Consider the following 24,323-nt stretch of genomic DNA (forward strand, 5'->3'; position numbering starts at 1 on the left):
AGGCAGAGTGGATAGTGAGAGAGAGAGACAGAGTGAAAGGTCTTCCTTTTGCTGTTGGTTCACCCTCCAATGGCCGCTGCGGTCGGCGCGCTGCGGCCGGCGCACTGCGCTGATCCGATGACAGGAGCCAGGTACTTCTCCTGGTCTCCCATGGGGTGCAGGGCCCAAGCACTTGGGCCATCCTCCACTGCACTCCCTGGCCACAGCAGAGAGCTGGCCTGGAAGAGGGGCAACCGGGACAGAATCCAGCGCCCCAACCGGGACTAGAACCCAGTGTGCCGGCGCCGTAAGGCGGAGGATTAGCCTAGTGAGCCGCGGTGCCGGCCAGGTTTTGATATGTTATATTTTTGTCTTCATTTGTTTCCAGAAATTTTTGATTTCTCATATGACTCACTGTTCATTCAGCAAGATGTTGTTCAGTCTCCATGTGTTTGCATATGTTCTAGAGATTACTGAGTTGCTGATTTCCAGCTTCATTCCATTGTGGTCTGAGAGGATGCATGGTATGATTTTGATTTTTTTGAATTGGCTGAGACTTGCTTTATAGCCTAGCATGTGATCAATCCTAGAGAAAGTTCCATGCACTGCTGAGAAGAATGTCTATTGTGGAACTGTAGGGTGGAAAGTTTTGTAGGTATCTGTTAGGTCCATTTGGTCTATAATGTCTATTAACTCTGTTGTTTCCTTGCTGATTTTCTGTTTGGTTGATCTGTCCATTGCTGAAAGTGGGGTATTGAAGTCCCCCATTACTATTGTATTGGAGTCTATGTCTCCCTTCAGATCCCTTAACATTTCTTTTAAATAGTCAGGTGCCCTGAAATTAGGTGCATATGCGTTTATAATAGTGACATCTTCCTGTTGAATTGATCCCTTAATCATTACATTGTGCCCTTCTTTGTCTCTTTTAGTATTTTTCATGTTAAAGTCTATTTGGTCTGATAATAGGATGGCTGCACTAGCTCTTTTTTTTTAAAGATTTTATTTATTTATTTGACAGGTAGAGTTACAGACAGTGAGCGAGCGAGAGAAAGGTCTTCCTTCTGTTGGTTCACTCTCCAAATGGCCACAATGGCCGGAGCTGCACTGATCCGAAACCAGGATCCAGGTGCTTCTTCCTGGTCTCCCATGCGGGTACTGGGGCCCAAGCACTTGGGCCATCTTCTACTGCTTTCCCAGGCTACAGCAGAGAGCTGGACTGGAAGAGAAGCAGCTGGGACTAGAACCCATATGAGATGCTGGCACTGCAGGTGGAGGATTAACCTAGTGTGCAATGGCACCGGCCCTGCACCAGCTCTTTTTGGTTTCTGTTGACATGGAATATCTTTTATCATCCTTTTACTTTCAGTCTGCATACATCTTTGTTGGTGAGATATATTTCTTGTCGGCAGCAAATAGATGTTTTTTTTTTTTTTAATCCATTCAGCCAGTCTGTGTCTTTTTAACTGGAGAATTGAGGCCATTTACATTCAAGGTGACTATTGATAAATAATGACTTTGCCCTGCCATTTTTCCCAAAAATATTCCTATTTTTTTACTTTGAGTTTTCTTTGAACTTCTACTTGGAGATTTTCTTCCTTTACCTTCTTTTGTAGTGATGACCATGTTTCTGTGTTTCTCTGTGCAGCATATCCTTAAGCATCTTTTGTAGGGTTGGGCAGGTGGTGGAAATTCTTTCAATTTCTGTTTGCTATAGAAGGTATTTATTTCACTTTCATTTATAAATAAGTGCTTTGCAGGGTATATTATTCTGGGTTGACAGTTTTTTTTTTTTTCTTAAGACTTGGAATATATCTTGCCATTCTATCAGCCTGTAGGGTTTCTGATGAGAAGTCCCCCATGAGTCTACTTGGAGGGCCTTTCTCTGAAAGCAATTTGGCATTTCTCTCATGCAGATTTTAGAATCTTTTCTTTATTTTTTACTGTGGTGAGTTTGATTACAGTGTGCCGTGGTGAAGATCTTTTCTGGTCATGTCTATTAGGCGTTCTATGTGCTTCCTATACTTGGATGTCCCTTTCTTTTTCCAAATTAGGGAAGTTTTCTGTTATTATTTCACTAAAAAGGCCTTCTAATCCTTTCTCTCTTCCCACGCCTTCAGAAACTCCTAGAACTCGTATGTTGGGTTGGTTGATAGTATCCTATAGATTCCCAACAGTGTTTTTTAGTTTTCTAATTTCCTCTTCTTGTTTTTGGTTTGATTGTATAATTTCCTGTGCTTTGCCTTCTAATTCAGATATTCTTTCTTCTGGTTCACTGATTCTGTTGTTAAGGCTTTCCACTCCATTTTTTATTTGTTCTATTGAATTCTTAATTTCATTTTGATTTCTCTTTAAGATCTCTATTTTGTGGGAGAAGTTTTCTTTCATTTCATGTATGGATTTCTGTAGTTCATGCATTTGCTTCTGATTACTTCTATGTAATATTTTTTTAAAGATTTTTAAAATTTTTTATTTATTTGAAAGAGTTACAGAGAGAGGCAGAGACAGAGAGGTCTTCCATCTGCTGGTTTACTCCCCAGATGGCCGCAATGGCAGGAGCTGAGCTGATCTGAAGCCAGGAGCCAGGAGCTTCCTCCGGGTCTCCCACATGGGTGCAGGGACATAAGGACTTGGGCCATCTTTCATTGCTTTCCCAGACCATAGCAGAGAGCTGGATCGGAAGAGGAGCAGCTGGGACTAGAATCGGCGCCCACATGGGATGCCGACGTTTCAGGCCAGGGCATTAACCCACTGTGCCACAGTGCCGGCCCCTTCTATGTAATATTATTTTTTTGAATTCCATTTCTTGAATTTCTTTAATCTCATCATCTTCTCAATCTAGTATTGAAGTGTTGTATTCTTCTCTGGGCATCATATTGTCTTCCTTAATCTTGTTTCTTGAATTAGTGCATTTGTTATTGCGCATTTGTGGAGATACTCACTGATTTCTTCTTTGTTTTTTTTTTTTTTTTTTTTTTTCGCAGTGGTGGCTTTTATCTTTGTACTAAGCCTCTGTAGATAAGTGGAGTGTCTGCTTTCAGGGAATAACTAGAGATGTGTGGTGGGTATGGCCAGGGAGCTCTGTTCAGTTCTCCAGGGTGAAGGGCATGTCTAAGGTAACACACCTGGGTTTTGTGGGGGTAAATCTCCTCCTTTTTTTTTTTAATCAGGAGGGAAGTTTATTCTGCTCAGCTGAGCTCCTCTCCTCAGAGGAGACCAGTACCTGAGTGCTAGCCCTAGTGGGTGTAATATTCATCTACCCTGTCCCAAGGACCACACAAAGAATCTGTGCAGTTCTCAGGGTAAGCTCAAATTCCCCAGCAATGTCCCTCATCAGGTAATCAGGAAACCCCAAGTATATGAAGTCTCCCACTGTGACTGTTCAAAGTCCCAGGCACACCATGAGTTATCCCATACACCCTCAGTTTTTCTCACAGTCCTGGCACACAAGCCTCCCACAGTCATGAACATCCAGCCCTGTTAGTTCTTTCTACCAGAGTCAGGAGTCTCCACTTGGCTGTTCACTGGACATGGACACTCTCAGTTGTATTTTATGCACCTAAATGCTGCCTTTTACCCCTGAGGGCTTAAATGTATCTAGAGTTAATTCTTAATTACCTTATTTCATTAAAAGATTTATTAAATAAAAGTTGTTTGTAGTGAGCATATGCTGAGAAAATTGGACAAAACATTCACCTGCCACTTAGAATTTTCTAGTTTGTTTCTTTTCCTTTTTCTTAAAAATATTTATTGGAAAGGCAGAGTTACAGAGAGAGGGACAGACAGAGAAAGAGATCTTCTATCCTCTGATTCACTACCTGTCGCTCCCCCTCTTCGTGGAGGAGCAACACAGGACCCTGCGCTGTTCTTTCGTCTGCTCGGCCCTCCCCGGGTTTGCTGCTGGTTCTTCCCGGGTTGGCTACTATCCCTTCCACCTCCGTGGAAGGGCAGTTCCCCCTGGCCGCATTCCCCACTTCCGCAGGGGAGCGGCACACCGCCGGCCGGTTCTCTCGGGGGCTGCACGGGTTCCCTCAGATGTTCCCCATAGATGTTCCTGGTGCATGCCGTCTCTCTCCTCCTTTATAGTCCTTCTCCGCCAATCCCAACTCGGCTGCCCACACGCCGAGTACGCTGCTCTCCTCCAATCAGGAGCAAGTCCCACAGTCCATCAGCTGAACTGGAGGCAGCTGTGCGGAAGCTGTTTACCTCTCTCCCAACGCCACATTGTGGGAGAGCAGATGCATAGAATAAGTCTTAATTCGAGTAACTTAGTCTAGTCCGGATTGCTCCCCACAGATCCCCCTTTCTTTTTATTTTTTGGCGTTGATACGCGCCTGTCTTCGGTGTCCCACGGCACACACTCTGCTCTACTTGCTAGCGTTGCCACAGGCTCTTACAAGTCCTATCAATCAGGAAAACCGAATCCGGGTCCTCTCTTCGCCATTGTGAGGAGGTTTTTAGGCGCTGATGCGTGCCTGTGTTCGGTGCCCTGCAGCGCATGCTCTGCTCTGCCCGCAGGGGCTTACAAGCTCTATCAGGCAAACCGAATCCAAGCCTTCTCATTGCCTTATTGTGGGGGAGACTTATTAGTGTTGGTTCGTGCCTATCTTCGGTGACCTGCAGCTCATACTCTGGTCGAGCTGCTTGCTGGCGCTTACCGCCTTAAATCAGGCAGACCGAATCCAAGCCTCCTAATTGTTACATTGTGGGGAAGCCTTACTGATGTTAATTCGTGCCTGTCTTCGGTGACCTGCGGCGCATAAGCTGCTAGCTGCCCGCAGGTGCTCATCGCCTCACTTGATTAGGCAGACCGAATCCAAGCTCTCACATTGCAGTGTTGTAGGGAGGCCTTTTTATTTCTCTATTTCTCTATCTCCGGGCATTCCTATTTCTCCCATTTTACTTCTATCTTCCAGCATTCCTATTTCTCTTTTACTTCACTTCCAAACTTCTGTTTCTCTTATCCCTGCGGCTTTCCGGCACCTCGCCCCGCCGGCGGGTTCCCGGCTCTGCGCCGCTTCAGCCCGCGCGCCTCTCTGCGCGGCTTCCCGGCTTTGCGCGGTCCGCGGTCTCCACGCTTAACCCTTTCGCGTCTGAACCACGGCCTACGCCAGCGTTCCCTATCTATTCACGCCCCGTGCTCTCTCTGCACGCGGCGGCTTCCGCGAGTAACACAGCGTAGCTTGCGTCTCCGCCACTAGGATTCAATCTAAGTTCCCCGGGCTAGCCTGGCGAATTCAACCCAGCGTACGTCTCCGCCCCACGATTTGGCTTCCCGTCCTTTGCTCCCCGGGCTAATCAGACGGATCCCAATCTGGCTTGCGTCTCAGCTTCTGGTTTTAACTTTTCGCCCCCTATTCCCGGGCTAACTTGAGAATCCCAAAGTGGCTTTCGTCTCCGCCTCGGCCTGCCCCCCGCGGCTTCAATTTCCCTAACATTTTTCTCTACCCGGTATGTTTCCCCAAGCTTTCCTCCAACGATATTCCTCCCTCATTTCTCCTGGCCTCTCTCCACAGTCCGCGTCCGAGTCTGTTTGTTCTAGCTTTCACTTTCGCTTTCGACCTTAGAGATTTTTCCCAGCTTCCCCCCGTAGTCCGTATCCGAGTCTATGCCTAGGCTTTCAACAGCTTCCTCCGGCACCTCTTTCGTCCGGCTTTTCCCTAGGCTATTTGCTAGTCTCTCTCTCCGGTATTTTCCCAGTTCTTCCCGTTTCTTCCCTCCTAAGTTTTTTATCCGTCCTAGGTTTCCTATCCGAGTCACGTTTCTTCCCTCCTAAGTTTTCTATCCGTCCTAGGTTTCCTATCCGAGCTAGGTTTCCTATCCGAGTCACGGCACCATTATGTCGCTCCCCCTCTTCGTGGAGGAGCAACACAGGACCCTGCGCTGTTCTTTCGTCTGCTCGGCCCTCCCCGGGTTTGCTGCTGGTTCTTCCCGGGTTGGCTACTATCCCTTCCACCTCCGTGGAAGGGCAGTTCCCCCTGGCCGCATTCCCCACTTCCGCAGGGGAGCGGCACACCGCCGGCCGGTTCTCTCGGGGGCTGCACGGGTTCCCTCAGATGTTCCCCATAGATGTTCCTGGTGCATGCCGTCTCTCTCCTCCTTTATAGTCCTTCTCCGCCAATCCCAACTCGGCTGCCCACACGCCGAGTACGCTGCTCTCCTCCAATCAGGAGCAAGTCCCACAGTCCATCAGCTGAACTGGAGGCAGCTGTGCGGAAGCTGTTTACCTCTCTCCCAACGCCACATTGTGGGAGAGCAGATGCATAGAATAAGTCTTAATTCGAGTAACTTAGTCTAGTCCGGATTGCTCCCCACAACTACCCAAATGGCTGCAATGGCCAGGGCTATGCCAGGCTGAAACCAGGAGCTCAGAACTCCATTTGAGTCTCTCATGTGTGTGGCAGGGGCCCAGGTATTTGGACAATCTTCTGCTTTCCAACGTGCATAATAGGAAGCTGGATTGAAAGCAGAGCAGCCTGGATTCAGATCAGTGCTCTGATATGGGATGGCAGCATTGCAAGAGGTAGCTTAACCTACTGCATCATGACTCCAGTTCTATCTAGTTTGTTTCCTGAAATATATTAGTTTATCGCAGGCATGGAAAGCCAAGACACTGTGGCAAAAACGACCTGAATGAAAGATCTTGGTGAACAAGATCCCAGCAATAAGAATGGCCCATCAAAGAAGGAGGCACCTTTCTCTTAAGGGAGGAAGGAACCGCCATGGTGATATGGCCTTGACTAAATAAGTTCAGAGTTGGTGAACTCAAGAGGCTTCCATAGCCTCGACAGCTCATGGCAAGAGCCTCGGGTGATTACTGACGTCATAAATAAGAGTGTCAATTGTTAAATCAACAACGGGAGTTACTGTGCACTTACTCCCCATGTAGGATCTCTGTCCTTAATGTGTTGTACTATGCGAATTAATGGTAAAACTACTACTCAAACAGTACTTTATACTTTGTGTATCTGTGTGGGTGCAAACTGTTGAAATCTTTACTTAGTATGTACTAAGTTGATCTTCTGTATATAAAGATAATTGAAAATGAATCTTGATGAAGAGTGGGATGGGAGAGGGAGTGGGAGATGGGAGGGCTGCGGGTGGAAGGGAGGTTATGGGGGAAAAAGCCACAACAATGCAAAAGTTGCAGTTTGTAAATTTACATTTATTAAATAAAAAAGAAAGAAGATTAAAAAAAGAAATATATTAGTTTAATGTATTTTATGACACAAACTTTGACGGTCAAGGAAAATGCTCTGTGGGAACCTAATTTGAAAGGCTATGGTAGCCCTGTCACACCCAAGGAGTCATACCCAGGGAGTTGAGGATGGTGCTTTTATTTCATGAATGACATGCATCTATGGAATGTGGATGTTAACCTCTAACCTTTGGTCTTTCCCATTTTAGTAAATGCCACTACCATGTACACAGATACACCAGCCAGAAACCCAGAAGTCATCCTGGATTCCTCTCTTTCCTTCACTCTGTAATATAATCCATCAAAACTTCTGGCATTGTGGTTCCAATCTCACTGCTTGTTACCTCCATCTGTTTGTCCCTACTAGTCCAGACCAGCTTCCCCAACTTACCTAGATATCATAGTGGTTTCATTGTTGGTTCCCCAGCCACTCCCCTCCTCTCTCCTCTGATTTCTTTTCCTATTTTTGAAAGCATGATGTTTTAAAAATCCACATCAGATAATTTTATCTCCCTTCTTAAAACCCTCCAATGGTTGGCTCTTCATACTTAGTACAGAATTGAGTCTCTGCCTGATCTGTAATGCTCTAGGTAATCTGATCCCTACCTACTTTTCCATTCTCATCTCAGACCTCACCCCTTGTTTGCTCTCTGTCTTCCGGCCTCATTGGCCTTTTAGCTATTTCTGGGTGATCATTTTCCTGCTGTAGGACATATGTCCAATGTTATCTCAAGGTTTTATGTTCCTGGGGGTCTGTTCTTCTTCTCTGTTTCCCATGACTGGCCCCTTCTCATCCTTCAGGATTCAGACTATGTGCCCCCCTCCCCATGTAAGGTAGGTCCTATCAGATTAATTCATTAATGACAGGACGAGCACATGGTAAAGCTGATTCAAAATAGTACAAGTATAGAGAGTCAGAATTATTTATAATCATATAAAGAAAAGATACTCGAGTAGGATTGGTAAATTACATATAAAACTGGCTAATGCCCTCCAGGGCAATACAATAAAAGTGCAGCTTGGCTATTGCTTTGTTTTCTAAAATGCAATTCATTTGCTATCAGGCAACAGGTACTTGTTTGCTGATAGTTTTGTGGAAGTTAATATCTACCCTTTCAGAATTGCAAAAAGAAAATAATCTGAGCAGCAGTGTGTCCCGAGGAAGTTTGGTAATCCTTGGGCGGGCCTGTTGAATAACGCTTCTGTAGGACTGTCCCCACCCTACTTTGTTCTCTCTCAGCACCTGTTTCCTTATGGCATTTATCAGAGTTTGTAAATATTCCTTATAGTTTTGACTTTTTTTTTGTTTGTCTTCCTTACTGTTTGTAAGCTTGACTAAAGGGAAGGGAAGAGAATCTGGCAATCAGCCAGTGCATCGCGGGCCATTATAGGCACTCAGTGCATACTGGTTGAATCAGTGATTGAATAAAGATATAAATGTTTATGCATGCAGAAAGCATCTTGGTTCTCTGTCACTCTTTAAGCTGAAACAATTGGAATTCAGATTCCCCTGGAACTCTTGAGAGGTTTTTTCAGAAGTCATCCCAGTATGTCATCTTTCTCGGGGCCAGTTGCTAACCTTGTCTATGCCTGAGGAGCACCTGGAAAGTTTTTTTTTTTTTTTTTGACAGGCAGAGTGGACAGTGAGAGAGAGAGACAGAGAGAAAGGTCTTCCTTTGCCGTTGGTTCACCCTCCAATGGCCGCCGCGGTCGGCGCGCTGCAGCCGGCGCACCGCGCTGATCCGATGGCAGGAGCCAGGAGCCAGGTGCTTTTCCTGGTCTCCCATGGGGTGCAGGGCCCAAGCACCTGGGCCATCCTCCACTGCACTCCCTGGCCACAGCAGAGGGCTGGCCTGGAAGAGGGGCAACCGGGACAGAATCCGGCGCCCTGACCTGGACTAGAACCTGGTGTGCCGGCGCCGCAAGGCAGAGGATTAGCCTAGTGAGCCGCGGCGCCGGCCTGGAAAGTTTTAAATACAAAATAAAAAATACAGGTGCCTGGGTCCATTTCCAAAAATTTGCTCCAGACTGAGAATCAGGATTTTTAACAGTTCCCTGGTAATTCCTGTATTGAGCCAATGATGACTTCCCATGAAAGTTGGGTTGAGCATTTTCAAGAGCTTTGCTCCAGCTATGACTAAATACATAGGTTTACTTGCACTGGTGCCCAGAACGAAGCTTTTCAAGGGACACTTACTGTCAGGGTCATGCCAGTGCAGACTCTGCTTTTACACAACATTAAGAGTGAGTGCCTCCTTAGTGGTTGGCACTTGGCATCTCTCTAGCCTCACCCTAGTCAGAGCTGCAGTGAAACAGCTTACTTGGAGGGTGGAAGAAAGGGGAGTGAAAATTGAGGGTCAGTAGGACTTTTGCTGTGGTAGCTGCTATTACCTGCCTTTCTGGGGACTGTGAAGACTAAAGGAAGGTTAGACAGGATCTAGAATAGGGTTCCTGCCATTTTGGTGCCATGAGCCTCTTTGGCCATCTAACATCTGTGGGCTCCTTAAAATAATGTTTTGAATTCCTACAAAGATATATCATTATAAAGGAAACTTCTTATGTTAAATTAGTCACTGATATATTTAAAACATATAGCAATATATATGCTTCCTATTTAAATATTTATTTATTTGAAAGGTAGAAATGTACATAAGCACACACAGAGAAAGAGGGACACAGAGAGAAGGACACACACACAGAAATAGAGAGCAGTCTTTCATTTCCTGGTTCAGTCCCCAAATGCCCACAGCAACTAGGGCTAGGTCAGGTCAAGCCAGGAGCCAGGAACTCAATCTGGGTCTCCCATGTGAGTGACAGGGACCAGGGACTCAATTACTTGAGCCATCACCTGCTGCCTCCCAGGGTACCCAGTAGCAGGAAGCTGGAATGGACTACAGGGTTGGGACTTGGACTCAGGCACTACCATATGGGATGCAGGAATCCTAAGCAGCATCATAACTGATATTTTTAAAATTAATGATTAAATAGAAGAGATAACAGTGATGGAAAAACTACTGTACTTTCAAAGTAGTAATGAACATAAATAATACATTAAGTTGTCTGCAACAACTGTAACATGATATAAAAATACCTGATTTGGCAGATGATAAAGTTATAGGTGTTTTTAATGATACTACAGTGGTTTGCTGCTTACATTTATAATAGAAATAAATGCTAAATTTCTGTTAGGCTAGAGGAAATAAAGATGTAATTTTTTTCTTATCCAATGTGACAGACCCCTTGATTTCTTTTCAGTCCTTTGGGAGTCTCTGAACCCAAATAGGGCAATGGTATGGTTCATGGAGTCTCTAGGGCTGTGTTATCTGACCAAACTGATTTGTGGTCTGGTAGTTCACTGTGAAAGGAGAGAGAATTAGGACCAAAGAGTGACTTACTTGTAAAACTAAGTTTATTCAGTTCTTTTTTTTATTTGATAGGCAGAGTTAGACAGTGAGAGAGAGAGACCGAGAGAAAGGTCTTCCTTCCGTTGGTTCACCTCCCAAATGGCCGATGCTTCCTCCTGGTCTCTCATGCGGGTTCAGGGGCCCAAACACCTGGACCATCCTCCACTGCCTTCCCGGGCCAGAGCAGAGAGCTGGTCTGGAGCAGCTGGGACCAGAACCCGACACCCACAGGGTTGCCGGCGTTGCAGGCAGAGGATTAACCAAGTGAGCCATGGCGCAGGCCCCAGTTTATTCAGTTTTAAGATTTTTTTCTGGTTCTACTTTTTAAGTTTTCTATTATGATAGTGGGTATTAATAGTTAGGGGTAAAAGTCTTAACAAAGTAAAATGTTGTCAACTTTATGTTGATTCTCTTTGTTTGTGGGGATGGGGATTTTTACTGTTCTGTGAAATCCCAAAATTTGTGAATCCCTGTTGTAGTCATGAGTCTACCACCAAGAAGATCCTAGGGCAAACTATTTAACCCCCTTTAGTTCCTCTGTAAAACAGTTGTCTTCAAACCAGGTGATTTTGCCCATCTTCAGAGGATACTTGGAGATATACAGAGACAATTTTGTTTTTCACACCTGTGGAGGGCATGCCGCAGGCATCTGGCAGGTAGTGGCAGGAGATGCTGCTAGACATCCTACACTATATAAGGTAGGACTCCCTTTCCTAACAGCAAGAAAATTCTCCATTTCCAAATGTCAGTAGTGCCGAGACTGAGAAAGCCTTCTGCAAAATAATGAAGACTTTGGGGCAGATAGGGCCCATAATCTTGCACCTTACTTCCTGTGCTCTAGTTTTCTAGATCCTATGATAGAAGTAGGAGGATTTTGCAGGAGTGAGTCCTGTTCCAGTGTTGTTCATGGCTTCCCCCTTCCCCTAAGCAATAATTATTTTACCCAGGAGAAAACAAAGGTGGAGATTTTTTGACTGAATTGAGGGTGGGGAATGTTCCCTATTCTCTTCTCATTTGACTCCCCTGACCACCCCACCCCCTATCTCTTAGGGTTGGGAGAGAAACTATTTGAGTATGACAGCCAACTGTATCAATTGGTGATTGATAGAAAAGACCACACTTGATGGTGAATAGGAAGCCCAGGGATGGAGTAAGAAGCCCAGTGGGTAAACCTGTAGGTGGCTGGGGGCTGCTATGTGCATGTTTGTGTATGGGCATGTGTGTGCACATGTGTACTTGTTCACACAGTTTCTAACATGTTAATGACTCTAATCAGAGATGGGGTTTCAAATACTAAATGCTGTGTTGAGATCTCCCATTAAGCCTTGGTCAACTCAGCCTTTCTGCCTACACTTCAACCCAATCTCCCTTTCCTTTCTTTCTAAAATGATTCTTCAGGCAGTTCCCCTCACACCTTCTTTCCTCATCCTTGCTACAAGAACCCAGAGCTGCTTTGGATGAAATTCACCTACACAGATTGATGCGTTATTTGGCTGCTGAATTGTGTTTCTAGGGGTTTTGCCCCTCTACTCGAGTCATTCCCATATCCTTTGCTGTATTGTTTCTCCTCCCCAAGTTTCTGAGAAGTGATTTCCAGCTTCATTTGTTGTTTATTGTTGTCATGCAATTCTTTGACAAACATATCTCACTGGGATATTACACATTAATATTAGGTAAAAAATGTTGTCTTTAGTCAGAGGTTTCTGGACCTCCAGAACCTATTGCTGGAACTCAGTGAAGAGCCCTTCTACCAGAGGAACATGGTATAGACTGGCTGCAGAGGATGGAAGGTGAAAGAGGGCTAGAAATGGTCTCCTTTTATAGACAGAGAAATTGAAGTCTTGATAGATGAAGGGGATACTGCTTGTTCGTAGCCAAAGCTAGTAGATTGCAGATCTCCCAACTTGCTTCTGGATTCTACCCATGGTGTGGACAGTAAAGATAACTTATTAACCACCCTTTTCACTCTAACCTCCACCCTCCCAATCTAGCTATATTCCTACCTATTTCCAAATTGACAAGTATTTTCAGGTTAATGGGTAGATAGTAGGGTAATAGGTAGGAGACTAGAAGGTTTTGACTAACATAGATCTGGGTTGATAAAACTGGCCTGATACGTTTTTCCAAAGTAATTTCTTTTTTTAAAAAAGATATTATTTATTTATTTGAGAGGTAGAGTTACAGACAGTGAGAGGAAGAGACAGAGAGAAAGGTCTTCCCTCCGCTGGTTCACTCCCCAAATAGCTGCAATGGCTGGAGCTGTGCCGACCCCAAGCCAGGAGCCAGGAGCTTCTCCCACGTGGGTCCCGGGGCCCAAGTACCCGGGCCATCCTCCAGTGCTTTTCCAGGCCATAGCAGAGCTGGACTGGAAGAGGATCAGCTGGGACTAGAACCGGCGCCCATATGGGATGCCGGCAACACAGGCGGAGGATTAACCAAGTGAGCCACAGCACCAGCCCCCCAAAGTAACTTCTAAAAAATGTGTGGGAACAGCTTCACTTTGGAATTATAGAACATTATTGTCATATTTTTCTGTTAACCTGAAAGTAGCTGGTATAAATGGATAGGCAATGAAAAGTAGTGGACAGAAGTGTGCCAGGAGGGTAGGAGTCTTGATGTGGTCATAGCTGTGCCACTGTATTGCATGACTAAGATAAGGCTCACCCTCTCCTTCCTGGACTTAATTCCTTACCTGTAAGATGTGGATGTTAGAGCAGGTTTTTCTTAGAACATTTCTCAGCTTTGAAATGCCAAGATTTCTTGCTGAATATTTGAATCTGCAGTAGAAAGAATTTTAATTTTCAATACAGGAATGTAGCCTAGTAGCTAAGAGCATGGGTCCTAGTAATAGATTACCTCATTTTGAATCTTTGCCTCATAACTTTTTATTTATGTGCCCTCAAGCCAGTTAATCAATCTCTCTCTCTCTCTCTCTCTCTCTCTCTTTAAAAAGATTCATTTACTTGAGAGACAGAGTTACAGACAGGGAGAGGGAGAGCGAGAGAGAAAGAGAGAGAGAGAGAGAGAGAGAGAGAGAGAGAGAGGTCTTCTATCCACTGGTTCACTCCCCAAATGGCTGCAACGGCCAGAGAGAGAGAGAAAGAGAGGGAGAGAGAGAGTGGGGGGGGGGTCTTCTATCCACTGGTTCACTCCCCAAATGGCTGCAACGGCCAGAGATGGGCCAATCTGAAGCCAGGAGCTTCTTCCGAGTCTCCCAAATGGGTGCAGGGGCCCCAAGAACTTGGGCCATCTTCCATTGCTGGATTGGAAGTGGAGCAGCTTGGACTTGAACTGGCACCCATATGGGATGCCAGTGCTGCAGGCAGAGGCTTAACCTACTGTAGTACTGGCCCAGATCTCTCTGACTTTTAAATGGCTTACCCAGTAAAGGAGTATACCAATTGTATGTGGCTCATGAATTCCCATGCTAACCATTTGGAAAAGCATCTAGAACTGTGGTATTCAGTGTGGTAGCCACTAATCACACATGGCTGGCTTATGAACATTTGAAATGACTGAGGAATAAAAGTTAAAAAAAAGATTATTTATTTATTTTTTACCTGAAGGGCAGAGTTACACAGGAGAGGGAGAGATAGAGAAAAAGATAGATCCTCCATCTCTGGTTCACTCCCCAAACAGCTGCAATGGCCAGGGCTGGGCCAGGCCATATCTAGGATACAGAACCTTCATCTAGGTCTCTCACATCGGTGCAGGGACCTAAGTGTGGGGAGCAAACCGGACTAGACTGAGTTACTGGAATTAAGACTTATTCTATGCATCTGCTCTCCCACAATATGGCGCTGGGAGAGAAGTAAACAGCTTCCGCACAGCTGCCTCCAGTTCAACTAATAAACTGTAGGACTCGCTACTGATTGGAGGAGAGCAGCGTACTCGGCGTGTGGGCAGCCGAGTTAGGATTGGCGGAGGAGGACTATAAAGGAGGAGAGAGACGGCATGCACCGGGAACATCTATGGGGAACATCTAGCTGAAGGAACACCTGTGCAGCCCCCGAGAGAACCGGCCGGCGGTGTGCCGCTCCCCTGCGGAAGTGGGGAATGTGGCCAGGGGGAACTGCCCTTCCACGGAGGTGGAAGGGTCAGTAGCCAACCCGGGAAGAACCAGCAGCAAACCCGGGGAGGGCCGAGCAGACGAAAGAACAGCGCAGGGTCCTGTGTCGTTCCTCCACGAAGAGGGGGAGCGACATAATGGTGCCGTGACTCGGATATGAAGCCTAGGCAGGGCTTAGTGTCGTTCCCCCATGAAGACGGGGAGCGACATAATGGTGCCGTGACTCGGATAGGAAACCTAGGACGGATAGGAAACCTGACTCGGATAGGAAACTTAGAACGGATAGCAAACTTAGGAGGGAAGAAACGGGAAGAACTGGGAAAATACCGGAGAGAGAGACTAGCAAACAGCCTAGGGAAAAGCCGGACGATAAAGGTGCCGGAAGAAGCTATTGAAAGCCTAGGCATAGACTCAGATACGGACTACAGGGGGAAGCTGGGAGAAATCTCTAAGGTCGAAAGCGAAAGTGAAAGCTAGAACAAACAGACTCGGATACGGACTGTGGGGAGAGGCCAGGAGAAATGAAGGAGGAATATTGTTGGAGGAAAGCTTGGGGAAACATACCGGGTAGAGAAAAATGTTAGGGAAATTGAAGCCGCGGGGGGCAGGCCGAGGCGGATACGAAAGCCACTTTGGGATTCTCAAGTTAGCCCGGGAATAGGGGGCGAAAAGTTGAAACCAGAAGCTGAAACGTAAGCCAGATTGGGATCCGTCTGATTAGCCCGGGGAGCAAAGGACGGGAAGCCAAATCGTGGGGCGGAGACGTATGCTGGGTTGAATTCGCCAGGCTAGCCCGGGGAACTTAGATTGAATGCTAGTGGCGGACACGTAAGCTACGCTGTGTTACTCGCGGAGGCTGCCGTGTGCAGAGAGAGCGTGCGGGGCACAAGTAGATAGGGAACGGGGCTGGCGCGAGGCCGTGGTGCAGACGCGAAGGGGCGTGGAGACCGCGGAGCGCGCGAAGCCAAGCCGCGCAAAGCCGGGAAGCCGCGCAGATGAGAGAGGCGCGGGCTGAAGCGGCTCAGCTGGGAAGCCGCCGAGAAGTAGCCTCGGGGCGGGCAGCGGGAAGCTGCGGGGATAAGAGAAACAGAAGTTTAGAAGTAAGATGAGAGAAATAGGAATGCTGGAAGATAGAAGTAAAATGGGAGAAATAGGAATGCCCGGAGATAGAGAAATAGAGAAATAGAAAGGCCTCCCTACAACACTGCAATGTGAGAGCTTGGATTTGGTCTGCCTGATTAAGTGAGGCGATGAGCACGTTGAGCACCTGCGGCGGCCAGCAGCTTATGCGCCGCAGGTCACCGAAGACAGGCACGAATTAACATCAGTAAGGCTTCCCCCACAATACAACAATTAGGAGGCTTGGATTCGGTCTGCCTAATTAAGGCGGTAAGCGCCAGCAGGCGGCTCGACCAGAGTGTGAGCCGCAGGTCACCGAACACAGGCACGCATCAGCGCCTAAAAACCTCCTCACAACATGGCGAAGAGAGGACCCGGATTCGGTTTGCCTGATTGATAGGACTTGTAAGAGCCTGTGGCAACTCTAGCAAGTAGAGCAGAGTGTGTGCCGCGGGACACCGAAGACAGGCGCGTATCAACGCCAAAAATAAAAAGAAAGGGGGATCTGTGGGGAGCAAACCGGACTAGACTGAGTTACTGGAATTAAGACTTATTCTATGCATCTGCTCTCCCACAATATGGCGCTGGGAGAGAAGTAAACAGCTTCTGCACAGCTGCCTCCAGTTCAACTAATAAACTGTAGGACTCGCTACTGATTGGAGGAGAGCAGCGTACTTGGCGTGTGGGCAGCCGAGTTAGGATTGGCGGAGGAGGACTATAAAGGAGGAGAGAGACGGCATGCACCGGGAACATCTATGGGGAACATCTAGCTGAAGGAACACCTGTGCAGCCCCCGAGAGAACCGGCCGGCGGTGTGCCGCTCCCCTGCGGAAGTGGGGAATGTGGCCAGGGGGAACTGCCCTTCCACGGAGGTGGAAGGGATAGTAGCCAACCCGGGAAGAACCAGCAGCAAACCCGGGGAGGGCCGAGCAGACGAAAGAACAGCGCAGGGTCCTGTGTCGTTCCTCCACGAAGAGGGGGAGCGACACCTAAGCACTTGGCCCATCTTCTGCTGTTTTTGCGGGCCATAGCAGAGAGCTGGATCAGAAGTAGAGCAGCTGGGACACGAACTGGTGCCCATATCAGATGCAAGCATTGCAAGCAGTGGCTTAACTTGCTATAGCACAATGCGGCTTTGAGTTATTAATTTAATTTTAAACCTCAAAAAGTGATGTAAAATACCTTTCTGTTAAACACAACTTTCTTCTTTTTTTTTTTTTTTGACAGGCAGAGTGGACAGTGAGAGAGAGAGACAGAGAGAAAGGTCTTCCTTTGCCGTTGGTTCACCCTCCAATGGCCGCCGCGGTCGGCGCGCTGCGGCCGGCGCACCGTGCTGATCCGATGGCAGGAGCCAGGAGCCAGGTGCTTTTCCTGGTCTCCCATGGGGTGCAGGGCCCAAGCACCTGGGCCATCCTCCACTGCACTCCTGGGCCACAGCAGAGAGCTGGCCTGGAAGAGGGGCAACCGGGACAGAATCCGGTGCCCCGACTGGGACTAGAACCCGGTGTGCCGGTGCCGCAAGGCAGAGGATTAGCCTAGTGAGCCGCGGCGCCGGCCAAAACACAACTTTCTTGATTCATTGAGACTACATTTTACTTTACCCATTGTCGCTCCCCGTCTTCGTGGAGGAACGACACAGGACCCTGCACTGTTCTTTTGTCTGCTCGGCCCTTCCCGGGTTTGCTGCTGGTTCTTCCCGGGCTGGCTACTGACCCTTCCACCTCCGTGGAAGGGCGGTTCCCCCTAGCCACTTTTCCCCACTTCCGCGGGGGAGCGGCACACCGCCGGCCGGCTCTCTCGGGGGCTGCACAGGTGTTCCTCTTAAATGTTCCCCATAGATGTTCCTGGTGCATGCCGTCTCTCTCCTCCTTTATAGTCCTCCTCCGCCAATCCCAACTCGGCTGCCCACACGCCGAGTACGCTGCTCTCTAATCAGGAGCAAGTCCTACAGTTTATTGGTTGAACTGGAGGCAGCTGTGCGGAAGCTGTTTACTTCTCTCCCAGCGCCATATTGTGGGAGAGCAGATGCATAGAATAAGTCTTAATTCCAGTAACTCAGTCTAGTCCGGATTGCTCCCCACAGATCCCCCTTTCTTTTTATTTTTGGCGTTGATACGCGCCTGTCTTCGGTGTCCCGCGGCACACACTCTGCTCTACTTGCTAGAGTTGCCACAGGCTCTTACAAGTCCTATCAATCAGGCAAACCGAATCCAGGTCCTCTCTTCGCCATGTTGTGAGGAGGTTTTTAGGCGCTGATGCGTGCCTGTGTTCGGTGCCCTGCAGCGCATGCTCTGGTCGAGCCTGCAGGGGCTTACAAGCCCTATCAGGCAAACCGAATCCAAGCCTTCTCATTGCCTTTTTGTGGGGAGGCCTTACTGATGTTAATTCGTGCCTGTCTTCGGTGACCTGCGGCGCATAACCTGCTAGCCGCCGCAGGTGCTCATCGCCTCACTTAATCAGGCAGACCGAATCCAAGCTTTCTTATTGCCATGTTGAGGGGAGGCCTTTCTATTTCTCTATTTCTCTATCTCCGGGCATTCCTATTTCTCCCATTCCACTTCTATCTTCCAGCATTCCTATTTCTCTCACTTTACTTCTAAAACTTCTGTTTCTCTTATCCCCGCAGCTTCCCGGCACCTCGCCCTGCCGCCCTGCCGGCAGGCTCCGCCCCGAGGCTATTTCTCCGCGGCTTTCCGGCTGAGCCGCTTCAGCCCGCTTTGCGCGCACACTCCGCAGTCTCGCACTTAACCCTTTCGCGTCTGAACCACGGCCTCGCGCCAGCCCTGTTCCCTATCTATTCGAGCCCCGCACGCTCTGTCTGCGCACAGCAGCCTCCGCGAGTCACACAGCGTAGCTTACGTGTCCACCACTAGCATTCAATCCAAGTTCCCCGGGCTAGCCTGGCGAATTCAACCCAGCATACGTCTCCGCCCCACGGTTTGGCTTCCCGTCCTTTGCTCCCCGGGCTAATCAGACGGATCCCAATCTGGCTTACGTTTCAGCTTCTGGTTTTAACTTTTCGCCCCCTATTCCCGGGCTAACTTGAGAATCCCAAAGTGGCTTTCGTATCCGCCTCGGCCTGCCCCCCGCGGCTTCAATTTCCCTAACATTTTTCTCTACCCGGTATGTTTCCCCAAGCTTTCCTCCAACAATATTCCTCCTTCATTTCTCCTGGCCTCTCCCCACAGTCCGTATCCGAGTCTGTTTGTTCTAGCTTTCACTTTCGCTTTCGACCTTAGAGATTTCTCCCAGCTTCCCCCTGTAGTCCGTATCTGAGTCTATGCCTAGGCTTTCAATAGCTTCTTCCGGCACCTTTATCGTCCGGCTTTTCCCTAGGCTGTTTGTTAGTCTCTCTCTCCGATATTTTCCCTAGGCTGTTTGCTAGTCTCTCTCTCCGATATTTTCCCAGTTCTTCCCGTTTCTTCCCTCCTAAGTTTCATATCCGTCCTAGGTTTCCTAATCCGAGTCATTTCTTCCCTCCTAAGTTTCCTATCCATCCTAGGTTTCCTATCCGAGTCACGGCACCATTATGTCGCTCCCCGTCTTCGTGGAGGAACGACACAGGACCCTGCACTGTTCTTTTGTCTGCTCGGCCCTTCCCGGGTTTGCTGCTGGTTCTTCCCGGGCTGGCTACTGACCCTTCCACCTCCGTGGAAGGGCGGTTCCCCCTAGCCACTTTTCCCCACTTCCGCGGGGGAGCGGCACACCGCCGGCCGGCTCTCTCGGGGGCTGCACAGGTGTTCCTCTTAGATGTTCCCCTTAGATGTTCCTGGTGCATGCCGTCTCTCTCCTCCTTTATAGTCCTCCTCCGCCAATCCCAAATCGGCTGCCCACACGCCGAGTACGCTGCTCTCTAATCAGGAGCAAGTCCTACAGTTTATTGGTTGAACTGGAGGCAGCTGTGCGGAAGCTGTTTACTTCTCTCCCAGCGCCATATTGTGGGAGAGCAGATGCATAGAATAAGTCTTAATTCCAGCAACTTAGTCCAGTCTGGATTGCTCCCCACAACCCATTAAATTGTGTAGGACAGGAATCAGCAAGCTTTTTCTGTCAAAGGCTAGATAGGTAATAGTTTAGACTTTGTGAGTCATATGTTTGTCAAAACTACTTAACTCGGTTTTATAGTATGAAAGTAGTCATGGACGATATGTACACAAAGGAGCATGGCCATGTCTGAAAACTGTTTATGCACACTAAAATCGAATTTAATACTTTTCACATATCAGTAAATACTTTTTTTTTTCAGTGTTCAAGCATTGTACTCACATTATATACAGAAATGGACAGTGGGCTGGATTTGGATCTTAGGTATATACATAAGATGAATGAGCTCATGTCCATCATAAAGCACTTACAGCAATGTTCACAGCAGCTTTTTTCATAATGGCCCCAAAGTGAAAACAACCCAAATGTTCATGACAGAATAATGGATAAAAATGTAGGTATATTCATTAAAATGGATTATTATATAGCAATGAATAAGAATGAACTATGTCTATTTCCAATGCATTAGATGATTACTAGAAGAGGATAAATATTGTATGTGTTGAGGCTGAAACTGTGGGGTAGTGGGTAAAGCCGCCACCAGCAGTGCTACCATCCCACATGGTCACCGGTGAAAGTCCTGGCTGATCCACTTCTGATCCAGCCCCCCACTATGGCCTGGGAAAGCAGTCCTTGGACCCCTGCACCAGCACGGGAGACCAGGAAGGAGCTCCTGGCTCCTGGCTTTGGATTGGCCCAGATCCAGCCATTGAAGCCATTTGGGGAGTGAACCAGGGCATAGAAGACCTCTCTCACTGTCTCTGACTCTCTGTAACTCTTCCTTTCAAATAAATAAATAAATCTAAAAAAGTTGTATGTTTCCATTATACAAAATTCTAGATAATGAGGCCCAATGTTGTTTACCATTTATTATTGCGTTTATGCTGCTGATGTTTTTTTCTAATGTGTTGAGGAAATTGAAATATTTCTTAAAATCAGTGTCTACATCAAATATGGAAAAACAAAAGATTTCCCCCTTAATATTTAGAGATCATATTATTTTACAAGAGTCATAGTTTTCTTTGTGGAAGGGAAAAAAGTCATTTATATTTAATATACAAAGCATTTCTATGTTCAAAGAATACAACCTAAGATTCTATCATGAAACAAATTATTGCCTCTGTCTCTTGGCCCCTATGAACATTTAATCTGAACAAGTTCTGTGTTAGTTTAATTAAAATTGGGAGAAAAGACTCTAACCAACTACTACAAACTAACCTTCTTCTGTGATTACTTGAATATATTACTGCATAGCAGAGACTTCATTAATTTTCCAATAAAGTTTCACTATCAGATTTGGTGTATGTATGACTAGGAAAAACATTAAGACTGAAAACTTACAAACTGGACTTTGATCTTTTACTTTTTAAAAGCTTGCAGCAGCTTGAGGAAAACCAGTCCCTTCAGGAAAGTTTGTAATGATAAGAATCTCAGGACTTTTGGTTACAGTTCTTAAGGGAGAGTTGTTTACAATCACATGACCAAAGAAAGTATTAGAAGAATTTAGTTGGATTTTGTGTTTTGTTGTTGGGTGGCTGTCTGATGGAGAGAATTGTGTTTCCTCAGTGAATGGTTATAGAGAAATTCTAGTCAGGGTGAGAGAATGTATGAAGTGACAGTGTCCTACAGGGTATCTGGGAGTCATATCTAAGTCTTAGTAGAACACTTACTGTTTATAATACTACAATTGTATTCCATTGTTCCCTGCAGTTATCTGTTGAGTGACAGTAAAACACTGGTCAGGGAGCTTATAAATATTGAACGTCTATTTCTGTTTTTCCCCTCAAGAACTCCTTGGAAGTAGAGTCATTCTCTTGTGTACAGATTGTTTTATACTGTCTTCTTCCATCTTTTTATATTCCTTGTGTGCAGACTGAGCTGAAACAAGTATCTTTCTGAGAACAGAACCATAGGATTAGCTTATATTTGATTTACTAAGAATCTAGAGTTTCTTTTCTCTTGCTTGTTTGCTTTTGAAGTCCGTTCCTGCCTTGAGTGCTGGAGAGCTGCCCGAGCTTGAGAAGTATTAAAATGTTAGAAATGGTGGCCGTCCTCTCTTCAGAAGAGAGTCTTGGTTTAATTTTCCAGAATGGTTACTCTATTTATGTCTCTTGGGCCCTTGGTTGATTGATCACACAAGGATTTGTCATTTGCTTGCTTCTTTGAATCAAATGTGGACATAGCAACTAAAAATAAACATGATGTGGATATTAGAGAACCAGGGGCTTTTTTGGCCCGGGGAGCTAGGATACTTGTGTTGCTAAGATGTTTTCTGGCTTTAGCACAGCATCAATCATTGCAAGCGCAGCTGTGCTTTTGGAATAGAGGGCTGATGGAAGCTCAAAGGCACACTGATGACTGTTATCCTGAACGAAGAATATAGATGCAAAGCATTCTATGTAATCCATAACTTCATAGCTGTTTTTATGACCTTTGTACTATATGATTGTGTGTGATTGCTGTGCTGAGAACTATGAGTGTGCCAAAACATCATTTTCATTTTCAACAATTTGAAATATAGGTAAATATACTAGACTCTTGTTGTTTTTCTTTTTTTATTAATATAAAGAGAACAGATTTCATTTAACTTTAGTTCTTTGTAGCATTGTGAGTGGCTAATGATTTTGACAGTAGAATCTTGCTGAATGTTAGAATGATTGCTCTGACTTAATACTATTTTCCTCATTGCCTTGTGAAAAGACAGCCAAAGATGGAGTGTGAAATTCCCTTAGAACATTATACTGGGGGAGAAATTGTTTTACCCAGAAGTTTGCTCTAACAAACAGGACCTCTCTGCAGGGCACTGCTTTGTAACTTGCCGGTTTCAAACCCTGGTTCTGATGCAGATGAGCTGTGTGATCTTGGGAATGTTACTTAGCTCCTTCAGGTCTGTCTGCATATCTGTAAACTGAGTTGATAATGCTAACTGTATCTTACAGAGTTGTGAGGAGTCAACAATTTAGTATTTGGAGATCTTTGGTACTGCATATGTCATGTTTAAGTGCTATGTAAACTTTTTTTGGCATAGTGTTATATAAACTTTACCTGCTACCAGTTGTCACTGATGACTATACTTGGATGATGTCACATACTTTTTCTTGGTGCTGGCCTAATGGATGAGGCGGGAGATTAGTCCCTGCTGTGATTCTGTTCTGCAGTTATATGGCAACATTGAAAAATGTTAAGTCATAATACTTTGGTTAAACCATAGCATTTTGTAGGAGTCCTTGTTGTGTCAGAATCAAAATTTAATCTATATTTAGTGCTCTGGAATTTTTCCTCACACATGATTCATCTTTTGGCCATTGAGTTCCCATTTTTTCCCAGTTTTAAAATAAAGTTTCAGTTAAGCTTCTTTGATTTTGATCCTAAAGAATTGCCTCTGCCTCGCTTTATGATGTCAAAGAACGATGGTGACATACGATTTGGGAACCCAGCTGAGCTGCATGGAACCAAGATTCAGATTCCATACTTAACTACGGAAAAAAATTCCTTCAAAAGAATGGACGATGAGGAGAAACAGGTAAGCAATCTGCTCAGGCATGTTCATTTGATTTTGACCCTGAAACCTCACATAGCAGGGCCTCATATCTGCTGTCAAGCTTCCAGCAAATCTCGCCATCTGGAACACAATTACAGCCTTGGAAGTGAGCCAGTGAAGTTTCCTTGGAGCAAGTCAGAGAGGCTGATGCATAGGAATTACCACGAGCCACCCACAGACCCTTTAGAGCCCATTTTAATGTAGAATTTTGTCTAAAATAAGGTTACTGTTCTAATATACTTACTTGATTTCTCTAAGTCAGTGGTTTCCTAAATGGGTTATTTGAAATGTAACTTTAATGATTTTTAAATAGCTCTTCTCTTTGAAAAAGAAGTCTAGAGAAAAGATTTCTCTGGTTAAATCTGTTTGGAGAATGCTGCTTCATAGCCCATCCTTGGGGGAAAGACTAAATCCTAAGTCTTGGACATTCACAGTGCACGTTAGTAAGGTAAAGCCTCAAAGAAGTCCTGTGGTAAAAAAAAAAAAAAAAAAAAAAGAGAGAGAGAGAGAGAGACCTGGCAATCTGCACTTATGCCACTTCTTTCACCAGGGAATCCTTTCTTGGGGAGCATGTTTGGAATGTCGTCTTGGGAAATGCTATTACCTGTTTAATCGGTTGGAAGCCAGAATAGGGAGGATGGGGCTTTTAAAATGAGACCACTGATTGCGGTAGGTAAGTGAGGATTTCTAGAGACAAAAGTGAGATCCCAGAAGGTGGACCTAACAAGAGAGAAATAGTCGACACAGTAGTGAACACTGAAGCACTACAAGGTATAGTTCCCACTTCTAATACAGATACTGAATCATCCCCAGAAGTCAAATTATATTTGACATAATGTCTTTTATGTAGAAAAGGTAAATACATTTATTATGCTTTAGGATGATTTAAACTGTAGTGTTTTGAAAACACCATGGGTACTAACAGTTTATGTTGAAAAAACTAATTGATATGGCTTATTCTGATGATATTGG

At 46.0% G+C, this 24,323-nt stretch overlaps 1 protein-coding gene across 10 annotated transcripts in view; it reads left to right on the forward strand.

Moving 5' to 3' along the window:
• The window catches only part of REPS2 (RALBP1 associated Eps domain containing 2), a 259,100-nt gene that overhangs the window by 75,490 nt on the left and 159,287 nt on the right, over positions 1-24,323 (forward strand). For all 10 annotated transcript variants that reach the window (XM_002719927.5, XM_051827618.2, XM_051827619.2 and 7 more), the window contains exon 3: positions 23,185-23,333. In XM_002719927.5, the coding sequence (XP_002719973.1) occupies positions 23,185-23,333 (149 nt within the window). The remainder of the gene's footprint in view (positions 1-23,184; positions 23,334-24,323) is intronic.

Source organism: Oryctolagus cuniculus, chromosome X (genome assembly GCF_964237555.1).
Source record: "Oryctolagus cuniculus chromosome X, mOryCun1.1, whole genome shotgun sequence".
NCBI classification, from domain to species: domain Eukaryota; kingdom Metazoa; phylum Chordata; class Mammalia; order Lagomorpha; family Leporidae; genus Oryctolagus; species Oryctolagus cuniculus.